Genomic DNA, 18,738 nt, shown 5'->3' on the forward strand with positions numbered 1-18,738 from the left:
CTATTGGTCACAGTTGACATCCACCCTGCACAGCAGCTCCTGTAGTCTGTGCCTGGCCCTTCTCCGGGGGAAACCTAGACAGGCCATGGCCTCTCTGAGCCTCAGTTTCTTCACATGTACAGTGGAGACAGCAGTGCTTGTTCTGACAAGCCCGTCGAGTCAGGCTGAAGGTAAATAACACAGCGTCTGTGAAAGTGCCTTGTAAATCATTGGCATACAGACTACGGTAATGTGCATTGGCATACAGACTACGGTAATGCGCATTGGCACACAGACTACGGTAATGCGCATTGGCAGACAGACATACGGTAATGTCACTAATTATTATCAGGGCTATGCCAGTGTGACCTTCTTTCCCTCTTCGGGTTCACATGTGAAATCAAATGAATTTTATAATAAAGTGGTACAAATATGTAGGGAAAAAAGTCTAGACATGGTGACACTGATCTTTAACCCCAGCACGCTACCTCCCAAGTAGTGGGATTAAAGCTGTGGACCACCACACTGCTAAGAGTGACCATTTTAAAAGGCAGGGAGTAGTGTGACCAAGGTCTTTGACAACCTACCAAAACTCCCCATTGGCTGTACCTTTTCAAATTCTTCCCCCCTCTGTCTGTAGCACCACAAGCTGTGGAAGGCCAAGCAGGACATAGCCTGCTTGCTCAAGGACTACCAGGAAATCAAGAACTCCAAAATGGGCTGGACGTGGAGACTGCCACTTACTGGAAACTGTTGGAGGGCGAGGAAAGCCAATGAGGACAGGGGCTCTGGGAGTGAGTAGGGTATCCTTTTTAGGTGCTTATTCAGAGACAAAATAGTGTCTGGGAGGATAGAATAGTGTCTGAGTGTGTAGAATAGTGTCTAGGTGAATAGAATAGTGTCTGGGTGGACAGAATAGTGTCTCTGTATGTAGAATAGTGTCTGTGTGTGTAGAATAGTGTCTGTGTGTGTAGAATAGTGTCTCTGTGTGTAAAATAGTGTCTCTGTGTGTCGAATAGTGTCTCCATGTGTAGAATAGTGTCTGTGTGTGTAGAATAGTGTCTCTGTGTGTAAAATAGTGTCTCTGTGTGTTGAATAGTGTCTGTGTGTGTAGAATAGTGTCTGGGTGGATAGAATAGTGTCTGAGAGGCTGGAACACTCTAGGTAGAGGACATTCAAAGTGGGATGATGTCACTGTTTACTCATTTTACAGAGAGGGAAACTGAGGTCCTGAGGGGGTGGGAGGCTACGCTAAATGACATGAACAGCTTGCAGAACCAGAGGGCGTCAGCTCTGACTGTCATGTTTCCTCTCCCCTTAGGTTGTGTAAAGGCATGGGCTCTGTCAATATCTGTAAGTTGGACGTGTGGGCATGTGGCTCCCATGGGTGTCCATAGTCTATTAGGTTGCATCTAACTGGGAACTGAGCCTCCTTCAATGGAGTACTGGGTGAGGGAGAACAGACATGAAGTCTGAGAAATGATAGACAATGGTCCCAAATATTTTCCCTGTACACAGATCTGTCTAAACTATCTATGAAGTTTAAGTTAATAAATGTTTCAAGATCTGAGTGCCTCCCCACACAATTAGTTCTGCAAAATAGCTTGAGTTTTCCATTCCTCATGGAATGTTCCGTGTGTGGATCATATGGAGAAATGATACACTTAGGTATGTCAGGGTCTGCAGGTGGCTGGGGACTCCTGGACTTCAGGATGAAGCCCCTATGAGGTGTCCTCTGACCCAGCGTCCCCCTCAGCTACATTTCTAGATGATTCCTGCGGCACTTCCCCACAGCTTTTGCTAATCCTTTGCATGAACACCTCTCAGAGTTGGTTCAAGCAGAATGAAATGTCCAAATTGCTGTGTATGCTTCCCTAAGGGGGAAGCAGCCGCAGGCTGCAGTGTGCTGAGGTTTTAAAAGACCATGCTCCGGGCTCCCAGAGTAGCAATAGAGTTTATGATCCTGGATTACACGACTTCTGATCTCATGTCTCTCTCCAAGGGCAGTGGCAAGGTCTGTGGGGACCTGCTTTCCCCATCTCTTGTGACCCAGAGGACATGGTCATGAGCAGTGGTGCCCAGTGCTCCTCCTCTGCAGTGGAGGCTTGCTCCGGGATGAGACCGGTGTGATTTACATAGACAGGCCTGGGGTTCTGGACTCTTGTGTCTGGGAAGAGGCTGGAGTGGGCAGGAAGGATCATGGTTTCTCTCAGAGCCCAAATGGCACTTTAGTAATTTCCCTTTCAGGGGACCTAGAAGTAGCTCTCTAGTTTGCTTTTTTTTATTGACGATATTATCCTCTGTTTGCAATTGAGCCCTGGGTTGGATGGGAGCTATGTAGAGGGGCCTACAGAACTGTGGGAGCATCTTTGGGCTTTTCCCTTTGACAAGAGGGGCCATAGATGTTGCTCTGAGGAGGGAGAGATGCAGTGGAGCTGAAGGGAAACCGTTTGCTTTACCTGAGACAGGATTCCACGCCTGGAGACCCAGTATCCAGACTGGAAACCCCAGTTACCCAGACATCAGGATGCAAAGTCTGGCTGCGGAGAACCAGCAAGACTGATGTGTGGTTGGGGCGGGGCTGCATTTGTGATGCCCACGTGACTCCTTTCCTTCTTCACACTGCATTAAGTCAGTGGTAAGAGGCTTTCGCCTGGTAACCCAGGGCTCAGCTTGCCTCCATCACTGCTTTCCTCTCCAGCCAGAGCTCTGTTTGCTTTTGTTCCTCCTGTGTGGTCCCTGTAGGGCATTTATCTCACACTCAGATCACTGGGTCCTTGGGGGTGAATCTGTAGTTCAAGGAGCCATTTCAGGAACCTGCTTTTAAACAAGATCCTGGGAGACGCCTCTGCAGTAGTGGTCGGGCTGCTGCTTGGTGCAGAGGAGAGAGAGGAGCTGGGCAGTCCTGGCTGTGGAGGAGACTTTCTTTTTGATTCTCAGAGCATCAGATGAATTAGTCTTTTAGCTTCTGCTGCAGGCTCAGAGCTCAGTCTGGAACATGCACCAGGGCAGGACGAGAATGAAAGCCTGTGTTAAATTAAGCACCCGCCAGCTTTTGACACGACATGTATATATTTCATTTATTTCTCTGAAAAGCAATGTTAGTGTCCCATTTTACAGAAATGGAAGCCAAGACCCTAAGAAGTGACTGTACTAAAGCACACAGCTGGCTCGGGTGCAGAGTCAGGCTGTACTGAAGCACACAGCTGGCTCGGGTGCAGAGTCAGGCTGTACTAAAGCACACAGCTGGCTCAGGGTGCAGAGTCAGGCTGTACCGAAGCACACAGCTGGCTCGGGTGCAGAGTCAGGCTGTACCGAAGCACACAGCTGGCTCGGGTGCAGAGTCAGGCTGTACTGAAGCACACAGCTGGCTCGGGTGCAGAGTCAGGCTGTACTAAAGCACACAGCTGGCTCAGGGTGCAGAGTCAGGCTGTACCGAAGCACACAGCTGGCTCGGGTGCAGAGTCAGGCTGTACCGAAGCACACAGCTGGCTCGGGGTGCAGAGTCAGGCTGTACCGAAGCACACAGCTGGCTCGGGGTGCAGGTCAGGTATAGAGAATTCCAGCGTTAATTAACTTCCCCTGACACTCCCTAATAGTTTGGGCTCACCATTCTGGCTTGTCGGATGCTCCAGGACAGGGTCCTACCTGTCCTGTTGTTGCTGACATTTCAGTTAAGAAACAGAAGGTGGTGTGGGGTCTCCCTGAGCATCTGTATCATAGCCTCCAGGAACCCTGAGTGAATCTTAGGGTAGGCGGTTCAGACTGCCTGTGTGGGCACCCAGGTTTAAGTCTCAGACTCTGTTGGAGTCTTTTGGCCAATGACTCAGACAGAAGTACCGATTCCTGAGCTGACAGCCTATCCTCATTTGGGTTCTAGTTCTGTAATAGAACACTGACCCAAAGCACCTTACAATCATCGTTTATCATGAAGGGAGATCAGGGCAGGAACTCAAGGCAAGAACCTGGAAGTAGGAACTGAAGCAGAAGCCATGGATGAACTCCAGCTACTTGCTTGCTCCATATGGACCCATAATCTTGCTTTTAATACAACCCAGGAATCTTCCCAAGGTGCGGCACCACCTCAGTGAGCAATTAAGAAAATGCCCCACAGCCTGGACTACACACCAATAGGATAGAAGCACTCTCTCAATTCAGGGTCCCTCTTCCCAGATGACTCTAGCTTGCGTTAAACTGACTAAAACATCCTAACCAGAATACAGTCCCGGGAAGCCACACCTGTGGAGGCCTGCTCAGAGTCCCCTCTGGCTGCCTGGGTGAAATAAAGACAAGACTTTCTGATGGAGAGCTCTGCTTCTTGCTTGTTATTTGATACTTACAAAAACAGACCCAAAAAAGATATCCCCAACAAAAAGGCATTTTCTTAAATTATGTCTGTTCTTAAGTCATAGCAAAGCCTTTGGGCAATTCTCCCTGTTCTTCTGATGGAGTTCTGACGCCTTGGACAGCGGTCAGGCCACTGAAGGGAAGGGAAGTTCACGTTTTCCCTCTGAAGGTTCAGACTGTGTCTGCCAAGACAGACTGATAGACAAGACAGACCCACAGACAAAATGGGAGAAATGCTGATCAATTCATTCATGCGAACACATTCATAAGGAGGATGGGACTCAAAAAGACAAAAGGACAGCCCCATGACTGACTTTCCAGGAGTGTTCTGAGCACTGGCAGGAACTGAATGGATTCTCCTGGGTGGATGGCAGCAAGTTACCAGAGGGGAAAGCAAGAGGTGGTCATTAAACAACCCCTCCGTCGTGACCCCTTAGGGCTTCTTACCAAAGAGCACAGCAAGTCTGACTGGAGTTTGTTGAAGTTTAGCTGCTTTTCTCTCTTCCTTGATGTTTAATATTTCCAGCTCATTTGATAAGATCCTTAAGGAGTTATATTTACTTGTGAGGAAATTTCCCCAGCCAGGCAGGGAGAGAAAGAGCTGAGGAGATAGCAAGAGAGGGTCAGAGAGACCTTGGGAAAGGGGCTCAGAAAACTGGCTGCCCCTGAGCTGGTGCCCACAGGGAGGGTGCTTTTCCTTTGTGATGGGATAGTGACGGTCATGGCAGCAGGGCTACGTGCTGGCAGGAGTGGTGATGGCAGCAGTAATGATGGTGGTGCCTGGTGGCAGTTATGGTGATGGTGATGCCTGGTGGCAGTTATGGTGATGGTGGTGCCTGGTGGTAGTTATGGTGATGGTGGTGCCTGGTGGTAGTTATAGTGATGGTGGTGGTTGGCGGTAATTATGGTGATGGTGGTGGATGGTGGTAATTATGGTGATGGATGGTGGTAGTTATGGTAATGGTGGTGACTGGTGGCAGTTATGGTGATGGTGGTTTTGGTGATGTGATTATGATGCTGGTGGTAGTCATAATGATGGGTAGAAGAGATGGAGGTGATAATGTTGGTAGCCATGGTGATGGTGTAGTAGAGATGGTGGTGATGAGGCAGTGGTAACAATGGTGGTAATGGTGGTTGTCTTAGTTACATTCCTATTGCTGTGAAGAGACACCATGGCCAAGGCAACTTATCCAAAAAATGTTTGACTGGGGGTATGGCAGGCAGACAGTCATGGTGCTGGGGCTATAGCTGAGAGCTTACACCTGATCCACAAACAGCAGAGAAGGGGAGAGGGAGAGAGAGAAAGAGAGAGAAAGGGGAGAGGGAGAGAAGGGGAGAGAGAGGGAGGGAGGGAGGAAAGAAAGGAAAGAAAGAAAGAGAGAGAAAGAAAGAGACAGGCTTGGTGTGGTCATCTAAAAGCTCAAAGCCACCCCCGGTGGCACATGTCTTCTAATAGGGCCTCTCCTCCTAATCCTTCCTAAGCATTCCACCAACTGGAACCAAACATTCCAATTTATGAGCCATGAGGGCCATTCTCATTCAAACCACATAATGGCCATGGTGACAGTTGTGTATGTGTTGATGGTGTCAGTAGCCATGGTGATGGTGGTAGTGACAATGGTGATAATGATGGTGGTTGTGTTGATGGTGGTAGCGATAGTGTTGATGGTGGTGGTGGGTTAGTGATGGTGCCAGTAGCCATAGTTCTGGTGACAGTGACCATGGTGCTGTGGAGACAGTGGTGTGCAGCTATGGTGATGGTGGTCATGGTGGCAGAGGCAGTGGTGATGGTGGTAGTAGCAAGGGCATCAGTGACAGTGGTGGAGCAGAGGACACACTCACCAGTTTGGGCTTTGGGATGACATTCATGTTGAATACGTACGTGCACCTCTGTGCTGTCCCTGCCCCTCTCTTCCCTGGCTTCTCCCCTTTCACCGTCTTTGCCGTTAGCACTAATGGAATGATGGGGCTCAATGGAGTTTCCTTGGCTCGTGAACAAGGAGAAATGAGCAGGGATTAGCAGGGGCACCCAGGTGACATCTGGAGGAGAGAGTAAATTAGCACGAGGCAGTACGAACGATCCTTTCTCACTGTGGGTCCTTCCAGGCAGGCCCCACAAGGAAGGAAGCAGAACTGGGTACTGATGCCCTAGTTGCCATGGTACTCAGCGAACTGACTCTTTACAGGGTCCCCTTGCAGTGCCCACACCCAGAGAGCAGCAGGGAAGCGATGGCACGGAAGGACTGCTGTTCCCAGGTGGTTGTCTAACTGGGTCTCACCTTACAGTTCCTACGCTGTGCGGAGAATTTGTGTTTCTCACTGCCTCGGGAGCAATAAGATGAAGTTGTATTTCCTGGACCGCAGTGACTCCCCAGGGCACAGTGAAGGACTCGGGGGGGAGAAGGAACCATCCTCAGGGGGGTTCATGAGAACGATCAAAGCAGAGGAGACTGAGTCTTGGTGAGGGGGGACTAGTGGCTTCAGAAGGGGAAAAGACAGCTCTGGTCAAGCTTATGGTTACTTCAGAAGATCTGCAACCCACACTTTCTCTGGGAACTGTGTTTGGGGAGAATACGCACTATTGAAACCGTTAACTGCAGAGGTCTGAGTTCTCTGATGCAGCTGCTAGCTCGGTCTGTGCGTCACAGGAAAAGTAGGCAGACCCTCCTTGTCACTTAGGTCGCTCACTTTCTGGCTTTTCCTTAATCTATTGGTCGCAGAGACCTGCACTTCTTTCAATATTTCTTCCTGGGGAGCTGAGTGGGTAGAGGACCTGCTGGGCGAGCATAGGGACCCACATAAAAGGTGGGCCATGGCCAGGGGCATCTGTAACCCCAATGCAGGTTAGCCAGTCAGTGAATGCCAGGGTCAGAGAAAGGCCCTGTCTCATAGATAAGGTGGGGAGTGTGCAAGGAAAGGACTAACCACAGACCCTGTACATATAAACGCATACGCCACACACACACTATACACACATATACATACATATACACACTGCATACACATTGCACATATTACATACATATACACTACACACACAAATACACATACTAAACACATACTACATACACAGTATACACATATACACATCCTATACACATACTACACACACTGTACACACATGCACATAATATGTACATATACAGTATACTACACACATATACACACACCACACATACATACATTACACATACACTATACACATATACACATACTACACACATACACGCATTACATATACACTATATACACATATACACATACTACACACACTGCACACACACATATATACACACTACACACTATACTACACACATATACACATACTACACATTACACACATATACATTACATACATTACACACATACACGCACTATGCACATCACTCACTGGTTTTCTAATAAAAAGTCTATAAATAAACTTGGGTGCTTCCTGTTGCCTTGCTCAGGGAATATAGCTCTTGTTAGAAGAAGGCTACAAGAGCCCCGAGTCCTGTGGTCCTGAGAGTTGATGTGTGCTTACTGCTGGCCCCAGGGTATCAGAGGGAGAGGAAGACATCCTCATTATCACCCTTGTCTAGCTGAATCAGTTGACCGTTCTGTGCACACAAACACGGAAGCATTCAAAAGCTTAGTTGTGTCCTGCATAGTCTGACCTTTTCACTAGTCAGTGCGTGGTCTCACAGTTCGGGTCTAAGATTACCTATCTCAGGTTGCTTTGGTCCATGCCCTTGTTGAGACCAAGAAGTTTTCTCCAGCCTGGACTCATTTCAGCATCCCAGGAGCACAGGATGCAGCAGGGCTGAAAAGGCAGCCCTTCCATCTCAGAAGCCCTGCAGGGCCCTAACATGAGGCTACTTCTGGCCTAAGATGTCACCAAGACCTGGCAGTCCAGCAGCCCCATTGCCATCGTCTGACTTCCGGGTAGATGAATGATCTAACTTAAGTGATGTAGTGACCATGGATGTGGTCAAGGCCCAGAGAGTCAGGATGAAGGAGGGGACGGCAAGGGGCTTGCAGGAGCCTGTTGGGGTTCACCTGGCAAACCTCAACGGAGCAGCTAGCATTCTCCAGCTGGCTCATAATCCTTTCGGCTTGAAGTTAGGAATCAGCAGAGCGACTCAGGTCTTACTTCTACCAGTGACGGAGGCTGGGGGGTGGGGGTAGAGGAGAGTAGAACAGCAGAGGGGCTGGGGACAGACCTGCCCCATGATGGCGACAGCCAGTGTGTTCTAATGCAGGGATGGAGCCTGAGAGGGCTGAGTGGTTCCTACTTTCTCAGCTTCTTGAGATCACTCTACACATCACAGGTCTGGCATGCCCTGAGTTCCATCCTGGAGCCTAGTGAAGGCTCAGAGCAGAAGACACTTTCTGTCCCCAAGACGTTTCTTGCTTGGCCTTTGTACAAGGCCTGAAGGCATGGGGGCAGAACTACATATCTTCAGGGCTCTAGGTGGTGGCATCTGGTAAATGGAGATAACCGAGTACAGGTACAGGTGACGAAGGGCACAGGACTGGCCCATGTGTCTGTCTGCTTTGGATGGCCGCGAGGTGGTCCTGGAGCCTCAAGAGGGCAGACTTGTCTCCTTGTGGAATGGAGGTCTGGGGACCTTCACTGGGAGGGAAGCTGCTCAGGAATTAGGAGTTGGTGGGCGAAGAAGCACATGCCTGTGCTGGGAGTGATCCGAGCCCAGTGGTAGGAGGTGGCAGTGAATTTGTATGGGGCTCTGGCTGCTGAGCATGTGAATGGTGGGGCTGAAAGACAGGTGTGCTAGCTAGTTTTATGACAAGTTAACAGAAGCCAGACTCACCAGAGAGGAGGGCCATCAAGTGAGATAATGCCTTCATAAGGTTGGTTGGGCTTTAGGCAAGTCTATAGGTATTAATTCTTAATTAGTGATTGGCGGGAGAAGGCCTGGTCCATAGTGGCTGTGGGTTCAGTATAAAGTAAGCTGAGCAAGCTGGGAGGAGCAAGCAACTTTCCTGCATCAGCTCCTGTCTCCAGGTTTCTGCCCTGTGTGAGTTCCTGTCCTGGTTTCCTTCAGTGATGGACAGTAATATGGAGTGTAAGCCAGGTAACCCCTTTCCTCCCCAAGTTAGTTCGGTCATGGTGTAACATACAGCAATAGTAACCCCGACTAAGACAGCAGGAGGGCTTATTTTGGTGGGAAGGATGCTACAGGGGAAACAGGAACTGTGCTCCAGTCCAGCAGGGACAGAGGAGGACAAGGAGATCAGCCTGTGGGAACGGACTAGGAGCTGGCCCAGGGACGAGTGGAGAAGGTTACACTGTGACATGATATTTCCAAAGCAATAGTCACCAGTGTGGGGCTGGCTTAGGACTGGTTGGCTGGTGCAGGCAAACCAGCAGGGAGTGGCGACACTGGCACACAACACCACACACCCTTGCATCGCAGCAGCCTTTATTGAAACACAGATGGGGCACTCCAGAAGGCAAGGCACCCACAGACAGAACCGGAAAGTGGCCTCAGAGTCCCCATCCCATCAGCCCTCCCGAGGGCAGTTCCCTTCTGCACAGGCAGGGGAGGCCTGGAGCAAATATGGAGTCTTTGAAATGTGTAAAGGCGTCAGGAATAGCAAGACCAAAGCTCCATAGCCAGGGGCTGTAGGTAGCAGGAATCCCCAGAGAGCAGACTGTTTTCTGGGAGGCAACCCAAGGAGTATGGATAGAGCATATTGTCCCAAGGAAGGCAGTCAGTCAGGGAGGTGACCAAACACAACCAATGATAGGCAGGTGCTTGCTGCCTCTGGGGCCATGTACCTGGGGCCAGAAATGGGAGCTTCTTGGGCAGGGTTCCCTCTGGTGCTTTAGTTTTTGGAGGAATGGCTGGGTAGTTAGGACTATGCCTTGACCCACGAAGGCCAAGCTTTATTGTTTAGCCACCCTGGGTGACAGGTAGTGTCCCAGAGGGCTTGGTGGATGATACAAATCAATTATAAGTGTTTGAAGACAGGTTGGAATTAAGCAGAGGGTTAGGAATATCTTCTAAAGTGAAGCCCGAGGAAAACCAAGAAACAGCTCCCTAAAAGGAGAAGGTGGAGGAGAGCGGCCCTGACTCTTTCCTCCCATAGGAACATCTAGATTATTCTGGAAGCAAGTACACATTTTCCATTCACACATCATTCCACTCTGGGGCAGACAGACATCCCATTTGCAGGTCCTGGTGCTAAGCAAAGCGCACTGAGCGACTGCTCCCACAGCTGAAGCTGGAGGATCTTGGCTGGCAAGGAGTGCAGGAGTCAGGTGCCATCACTGTGATACTGCCCCCAGTGGCAGAGGGGCCAGAGGCAATCTGGCGCCCTGGGGTTGTGCCATATGTGAGGCCCCCACATGCAATTCCACCACGGGAGCTGCTGACACCTGTGGGAAGAGGAACAGAGAAGGATAAGGGGCTTGCTGGTGTCACCCACCCACTGCAGGTGCCTGAGAGCTTCACATGCGGGGTCTGTGTCCTCCTCAAGGGATCAGTGGCTAACATGACATGTCCTATTCTTTCAACCTCATGGCACATTTGGACCCATTTCCCTGGACTGCAGTGTCTGTGGGTGCTCAACTGTTTTTGAAGCTACTCCAGCCCTCCTTCCCCGTACCTGCAACCCTTACTTCCCCACCTTCCACCCTGCTTCATGACCAGTAGTCGTTAGGGAGGAGCCTGGGGAAGAGGAAAGACTATGAATGTTGGAAAACATTGGAGGTTCGGTGGGGTAGGCCCATGCTGCAGCTTTGCCCAACCCAGAGCCATTTTTCTAGGGGTCCTTTCCAGCAGATACTTACAGACATTCACGGAGCCCACACCCTCGCATAGCCTGAGGAGAAAGGAAAGCACCATTAGTTCTAAGCAGTGACCTGGGTCCTTGAGACAGTAGCTTGGGGACAAACAAGGCCAGCTTTTGTTCTAGGTTGGAGCTATCTCCTGAGAGGCAGGAAGGGCTCCCCAAATCTTCTTAGAATGCTCATTTTCTGTCTTTAAAGTGTCCCCATCCATGGAGACCAGCCCTCCCGGTTTAGAGCAGTAGTGAGTGGAATTGTGACTTCCACACACCGCCTGCCATCAGTGCCTGAGCCTGCTGAATGCCAATAAGTGCTCACAGTAAGCATGAGGCAGGGCTACGGGTATACAGGGCACAGCATCCTTATTGTACATGAGTCCAACTCCAGAGAAACTCAGAATGGGCTTCAGAAGCCCAGGACCTAGTGTTGAGTCCCAGCTCTGCAGCTTAGTAACTTTGTGGCCACGGGAAAGGAGCTGAAGATTGAGCCATCCCTTCTCTGTTTTTGGATAGGAAAATGGTACGTACCTGACAGGATGGAGGATTATAAATGGATGCTTGACATAGAGCATACATGATAGGAAACCATTATTACTGAAGCCTGGCTTGGAGTCGTGTGGTCAGAGCTATATGTCACACTTGTGCCCAAACCGTTAGCCAGGAGGCCCAGGGTCTCTGCCCCTTCCATGCAAGGACTGACAGGCCCTAGCCAGCTTGTTTTTTCAGGACAGTTTGGTCCTCAAATGAAGCCCCACATGGTTCTTCTCAGCTCACCTGTGTTCCTCGCCCTCCAGCAGGCGCCTGTAGGTGGCGATCTCGATGTCCAGGCCCAGTTTGGAGTTCATCACCTCCTGGTACTCCTTGAGCAGGCAGGCCATGTCCTGCTTGGCTTTCTGTAGGGCAGCCTCCAGCTCAGCCAGCTTGCAGCGGGCATCAGTGAGGGCGGCCTCTCCCTGCTGCTCTGCCTCAGCCACAGCTGTCTCCAGCTTAGCACGCTGTGGGGTAGAGAGGGACATCATGTTAGAACAAGATGGGGTGGGGGGCTGTCCCCAGTGTTTAGAGCAAGGGAAGTGAGCGTCCTAGTGATGATCCAAGGCAGGTAGTTAATAGGGCTGGCAACCCAAGGAGGAGGTTGCTGGGCTATTCTTCATCTCTCCTTGTGGGCAATGGCTGAGGATGTGTTACATTTCTTGAAAGTCAGAGATTCTGCTCATCCGAGCATGTCAGCTGTGTGATATGAAGGAATCCTGCCTTCTCTCTGGGTTCCTGCTTCCTCTCAATCTTAATTAGAGACAGGCCATTTCATTCTAGTGAGCAAAGCACCCCGTGATGTCGCCTGTTGCCTTCCTGTGCTTATCACTTATCTGAGTCTGCCTTATGACCTACCTGGCTCTTGGCGTTCTCAATCTCAGCCGTCAGCCTCTGGATGATGCGGTTCAGCTCGTTGATCTCCTCCTTTGTGCGGCGCAGGGTCTCCCCGTGCCGGATCACTGTGGCCTTCATCTCCTCACACTGGAAGTTGAGGGTGGGGGACAGATGTTTAAGAAGGAAAAGTAGAACAACCTCCCCCCTCAACCAATGAGTATGCAGCAGTTCCGGTGCTCAGCCAATGAGTGTGCAGCAGGTACAGTGCTCAGCATGTGCAGTATTTATACATAGCAGCCTTTGCTAGCTACCCGACCCCGAGATCAGTCAGTTTTTTTTTTTTTTTTTTTTTTTTTTACCAGTACTAAGGAAAAAGAAACTTTTTCTAACAGACACCTTGCATGGCTCCCACAACCATGACTAGAAGGCACTCACCTTGGTGCGGTACCAGGACTCAGCCTCTGCCCGGCTGCGGCTGGCAACGTCATCATACTGAGCCTTGATCTCAGCAACAACACAGTCCATGTTTAGGTCCCGGCTGTTGTCCATCTTCACGATGACCGATGTGTCTGAGATGTGGGCTTGCAGAACACGGATCTCCTGCAGAGCCAAGAGGAAGAACATTATGCTTGATGCCTCTTTTGGGCTTGGTGTTCCTTCCCTGGGACAGTGTTTCTTCACTGGTGGAGCTCTGATGAGGAAGCTTGCTGATTCTGGCCCCCACCACCTTTGTTCACATACAGGCACAATGTTAAACAGCATGGCTGAAAGCCCTAAACCTTACCCTGGGGTCAGTCTCTGAAAATGGGGGAAGTGTGGGAAAGGCCTGACTGGAAGTCTTAGGCAAAGTTCTGAATGCCAAATAGTAACTAGTCCAGAATGAACCTTCATACGTGGAATCCCCATAGACCTTCATATTCCTCTGTCGTCTAGCATGCAAACAGACTCCAACATGGGAGATACCCACAGACCCAGAAGATGAGTACATATAATGCACAGTTATCTTACACACGTGAATACAGATGCACCGTAGCTATGTGCACCCAGCACTCTACACCCAGTGTAGCGGGGCCTTTTCACATGTATGGGCATGATAAATTTAAGCATGTGATATGTGACTGAGCACTCGCAGACCTAGGACCCTGAACCCCACCCCCACCTCTGTGTCCTCTTTTTTCCATCCTTGCTGGCACGTGAGTGAGTGTCTCTACCTCTTCATAGAGGCGCTTCAGGAAGCTGGACTCCTCCACCAAGGCCTCCACGTTAGCCTCCAGGTCTGATTTACGTAAGTAGGCACAGTCCACATCCTGAGAGGGGACAGAGAGGAGGGAAGGACATGTGGAAGGGTCAAAGGCAAGGTAGTCCAGCCAACATGATGACTGCCTGGAGGTGACTCCCCTCCCTCCCTGCCCAGCAAGTGGACCCTCACCTTCTTCAGAACCACAAACTCATTTTCTGCGGTAGCCCTTAGAGCTACCTCCTCTTCATACCTAGATGTGGGGAAAAAACAGAACTCAGGGTCCACGCCTCGAATCCTGCCTCAGTTCCTAGCCAAGTTCTTCCAGGATCATGAAAGGGATTAAACCTTTTGTGGTGTGAATGAGTCTTTGTGTGTTGTGTCTGTGCATCGCTCTTGGCAAGGCCTTGCTCAGGTTGGCTGCATTCCCCAGTCCTGTGCCTCTGAGGTGGGTTCCTGAGAACACACATTCCTCCCAGAGTCTAGTCATCCTGACACCCTAGATCCCAAGAGCACTGTGCTGGTGTGGGGGAGCCCACAGCCCAGGACCCAGAGCAGGAAGGCAGGCAAGGAATAGGGAAGACAGCACTGGGACCCCCATGTGGATTCAGATCCTCACTTCCTGGGAGCCAGTTCTCTCTCAGGACTGGCTTCTGCTGCACACACCCTCCAAGGCCCAGGAAGTCCTATGGGACCCTGAGAAGCCACAGCAGAGATTTCCCACCCACCGCCCTCCGAGTCCCGTGGGTGTGCACACTCACTTCTTCTTGTAGCCCTCCATGGCCTCTTGCACGTGGTTGAGCTCAGCAGCCAGCCGCCCACCGTCAGCCTCCACACACTCAGCCTCCCGCCTCAGTGCCTCGATGTAGCCTCCAAACAGGGGCTCTAGGTTGCTCTCGCAGCAGCGCTGGTTCTGGTAGAACTGCCACTTGGTCTCCAGCAGCTTGTTCTGCTGCTCCAGGAAGCGCACCTGCCGTTCAGGGGAGCAAAGAGACTTAGTGGGATTTAGGGAGTGTGTATGTGTGTGTATTTGAGAGTGTGTGCATGTGGTCTGTGTGCATGTGGTGTGTTATGGTGTGTGCATGTGATGTGTATGGTGTGTGGTGCATGCAGGGTGTGTGTGTGGTGTGGAGTGTGTTGTATGTGTGTGATTAGTATGCTGTGTGTTTGTTGTGGTGTGGTATGTGTGTATATGTATGTGGTATGTGTGATTGGTATGTGTATGTATGTGTGTGTATGTGTATGTGTACGTATTGTGTGTGTGTGTGCTATGTGTGTGGTGTGCTTTGCTAGAACTCTCTGCCCTTTCATGCTGGCTGCACGCCTCCGAACTTGGCTCAAAGCCAGGTCAGGCTCCAGCTCTGGTTCTGAGACTGAGGCAGGCAAACTGCTGAGCCCCTTGGTATTTCTCACGCCATGGCAGTAGTGCTGCAGCTGTGAAGCCTGAGCCAGTTCACACATGTGTCTTGTTCAGAACAGTAGTGCTACAGCTGTGAAGCCTGAGCCAGTTCACACGTGTCTTGTTCAGAACAGACCCCAACATGCAGCAAGGATAGCAAGTCAATAAAGCGACTCTAATTACTAGTGGTTGTTCAGCCATTTCTCCAACAAACACATCTCCGACATTCACTCTGTGGTACCCAGGCCTGTGTCTGGAATACCTTCCACACATGTGTGCACACCCTGTACCACACACATACACCACATATATATACACACACACCACGCACAATACACCATTCCATGCATAAGCACACACATACCACACCACTTACACACACAAACACACACACTGTGTACACACATCACACACACTGCCACACACAGCACATATTACACCACATCACACACATTCACTACATACACACCTGACACCCCTATGACTCTTTATGTCTGTGTCTAAGTCCTTTATTTTTTCCTTTGTCCATATCTTCATCTATTTCTGTCTTTTCTGTATCTGTTTTTATGTCTTTGCCTGTCTCTCTCTGTTTTTGTATCTGTATTTCTAGATATTTGTGTCTGTGTCTGTATCATTTGTCTATGAAGTTTACTCATTTGTCATGATTCTGTGGGGGGAGGGGGATGCAGAAGTGGTTTCCTCCACATCATGGACAGGGAGGCAGATTCCCGGGGTTTTAAAGGACCAGTTCACACTCACTGGAGGAGTGCTGTCTTGATCCCCCATCTATTGCCTTCACTGGCCCACAGTGTGTTCAAGCAGTGCCCTAAGCATCCTCAGCTCCATTTGTCATAACATGTGGATATTAAGACCTCCCCATGGGGTGATTTGGAGGATTTATTAAGACCACTAAAGAAAAGCATCAGGAATTTTGGACTCCCTCTCCACAGCCCCTTGGAGGCAGCTGCCCAACTTTGATACTTCGCCAGTATTGGTGGGTGTCCTTGCAGGCAGGCATCCTCCCTGTCTCTCTTCCAGCCTCCCCCACCTCCTTCCCCACCACCTTGTTTAGCTGTCACACTTCCTCCTTCACTGTTGTCTTTGAAAAAGAGAGTAACCATTGACATTTATTGAAGGCTTGCTATTGGCTTGTCCTTTCCGTAACTGAACTCTCAAATCTTTACATAAACCCATGAGGCCAGTCCTGCTATTCAGGGTGTATCCTGCCTGGGGGGGTCACACTGTCAAATGTCACAGGCAGCCCACGAGGAGACAGTGTGGCCTGAGCAGTCTCCCTGCACTGCCCATACTGCCTAGGCACAGGCCACCATGCCTTCTGATTGTATTGTCTTCCACTCTTGCCCTCATCCAGGCTTGTAGTGACACCCCTGCCTTTTCATATTGTTCTCAGATATACACACATGTACATGCATACACACACACACAAACACACATTAAACCATAGCCTGGATTTCTAGACTACATAACGAACTTTCCAAGTGCCAAATGAAGGCCATGCATCCATCCACTTCCATGGGTCTGCATTTCTTCCACTCTCCTGTCCCTAACCTGGCAGCCAATTTGTCTTCCCAACAGACTGGACTCTCCCAAAGGGAAGTTAGGCCTGAGGTCTGCTCTGGGCCATCACAGACCACACTCACCTTGTCGATGAAGGCTGCGAACTTGCTGTTGAGGCACTTGATCTGTTCCTTCTCCTCATGCTTCACGCACTGAGCATTGGGGTCGATCTCCAGGTTGAGGGGCGTGAGCAGGCTCTCATTGACAGAGACGGTGGTGATGCAGGGTGGACTGGGCCCACAAACACCCCCTGAGCGGTATCCAAAGCTGCGTCCACAGGACCCTGAGCGGAAGCCTCCCACAGCCATGCGGGGCCCACAGGGGCTCGGGTTACAGAGACTTCGGCTGCTGAAGCCGGTCAATCCCCTGTAGCAGGACACTCCTCGGAACGGAGCAGCACTGATGCAGCAGCGGTTGCCAGTTTTGGGGGCCACAGCTGAGCAGGAGCTGAAGTTTCGGGTAACTCCACATCCTGAGCTGATCCTGTAGGAGCGACAGGACATTGCGTGAGTTGGATGGCGTCTAAGTGACTGGTGGGGTTTGGTGTAGGCTGCAGAGTGTGAGGCTTGGAGTCCTTTGGATCTCTCTGATCCTCTGCGGTCCTTTTATTGGTGGGGAGAGCTGGGGTTGGCTGCGTAAAAGCAGTGAAAAGGCATTTTATGTTGTTTATGGGCTTGGGGAGGTTGCCAGCAACTCCCCAAAGACTCATCTTAAAGGTGAGCTCAGAGGCGACGTGGGCTCCGTAAAAGACTGAAGATGTTATTAGGGACACCACGCTGCACTTTTCATCTTCAAAGCTCTTTCCATATATTAACTAATTAATTTTCACACGGTCTCTCTGAGATGGCCTCAACCCACACCCGGGGACGGATTTGAACTCCATTAGCAATCTGGGGGCGGCATGGGTAGCAGTGGGGGGCACAGAATCACTGGAGTTCCAGGTAGACTGAGACTCAGGAAGGCTCCGCTGTGTCCCCTGCCTTCATGCAGGCATATTCTCATGTCCACCACTGCCCCTGGAGTAGCTTCCCATGCCCAGACAGCTTGCCTGAAGGTGGTTCAGGACCAGAGGGGTCATTTTGACCGTGTGTTCTTAGGGACAAAGGGCTGGAGAAGACAGTCCCTTAGAACCGTCTGGATTCTGGTCCAGAGAACCTTGGTCCAGATCCTGTCTTTCTCACCCAGCAGAACAACAAACCACTGGAGTTTCAGTGGCCACATAATGACCACTTGTGGGTAACGGGGAGACTCCTTTGGTCACTTTCTTCCATGTGGCCCAAACAAGAAGGCGTGCCCAACCTTGAGGGAACTTCGATTTGGGTATCCGCTTGTTCCTGAGCCTTTTCTATTTGCTCCCTAAGAAGAAACATGTCTTGTTAGTGTCTGCCCCTTCCGAAACCGCCAGCCAGAGCAGGGAACCTGTCCATAGAATGTCCCGCATTGCTGCCTCTCAAGGTGTTTGTTAGAGCCTGCACTGAACGTACTACTGTCCTGCATGGTCACCTCTCCACGTCTGTTTACAGCCTGCACTGAATGTATGAAGACGGGAGTGGAGTGGTGGTTCACTCTTGTCAGCGGGCCTGGATTTTTGTCTCCTGGGGCCTTTGGGAACCATGGCCCTCTAAAATCCCTGTTACCTGTGTGTCCTTGAGCCACTTATTAGGATAATGATGCCATTCTGCAAATGTTTATGGAGCACAGACACCAAGGATATGGTCTCTGCCCCAGGGAGGCTCTGAAGACACCTGAGGAATTCAGACCTTAGAGGAGGAGGGCTGGCGAGCTTGCCTAGAGACCGGATCTTTTGCCAGGACCAAATATTCCCATCTAACCATGCTCTGCTCTCTGCCCTGCGAGCTCCAATGTCCACGGCCTGCCGACCTAGGTCTTCACCTGGCATTAGGCAGACGGGTATGTACCCTATACCCTGCTCCGAACCGTTAGGGGAGGTGGAGAGACTCTGGGTAGCTGGTGGGGAAGCCCAGGTGCTCACCAGCGGGCCCCAAAGGACATTCCCACACTGGCACCTCCAAAGCAACAG

The 18,738-nt window shown here is 50.6% G+C and overlaps 1 protein-coding gene across 1 annotated transcript; it reads right to left on the bottom strand.

The window, feature by feature from the left end:
* Positions 1-9,911: 9,911 nt before the first annotated feature.
* Positions 9,912-17,217, bottom strand: LOC126488779 (keratin, type II cuticular Hb5). The gene is made up of 9 exons (XM_050122463.1): positions 16,781-17,217; positions 14,482-14,690; positions 13,913-13,973; positions 13,695-13,790; positions 12,919-13,083; positions 12,505-12,630; positions 11,893-12,113; positions 11,123-11,154; positions 9,912-10,708 (listed from the first exon to the last, which is right to left on the bottom strand). The coding sequence occupies exons 1-9, from the start codon at positions 17,198-17,200 to the stop codon at positions 10,515-10,517; spliced, it is 1,524 nt and encodes a 507-aa protein (XP_049978420.1). The 5' UTR covers positions 17,201-17,217; the 3' UTR covers positions 9,912-10,514.
* Positions 17,218-18,738: the final 1,521 nt, after the last annotated feature.

The sequence above is a fragment of the Alexandromys fortis genome, unplaced genomic scaffold, assembly GCF_014885135.2.
Source record: "Alexandromys fortis isolate MF-2015 unplaced genomic scaffold, M_Fortis_MF-2015_v1.1 scaffold_216, whole genome shotgun sequence".
Classification (NCBI taxonomy): Eukaryota; Metazoa; Chordata; class Mammalia; order Rodentia; family Cricetidae; genus Alexandromys; species Alexandromys fortis.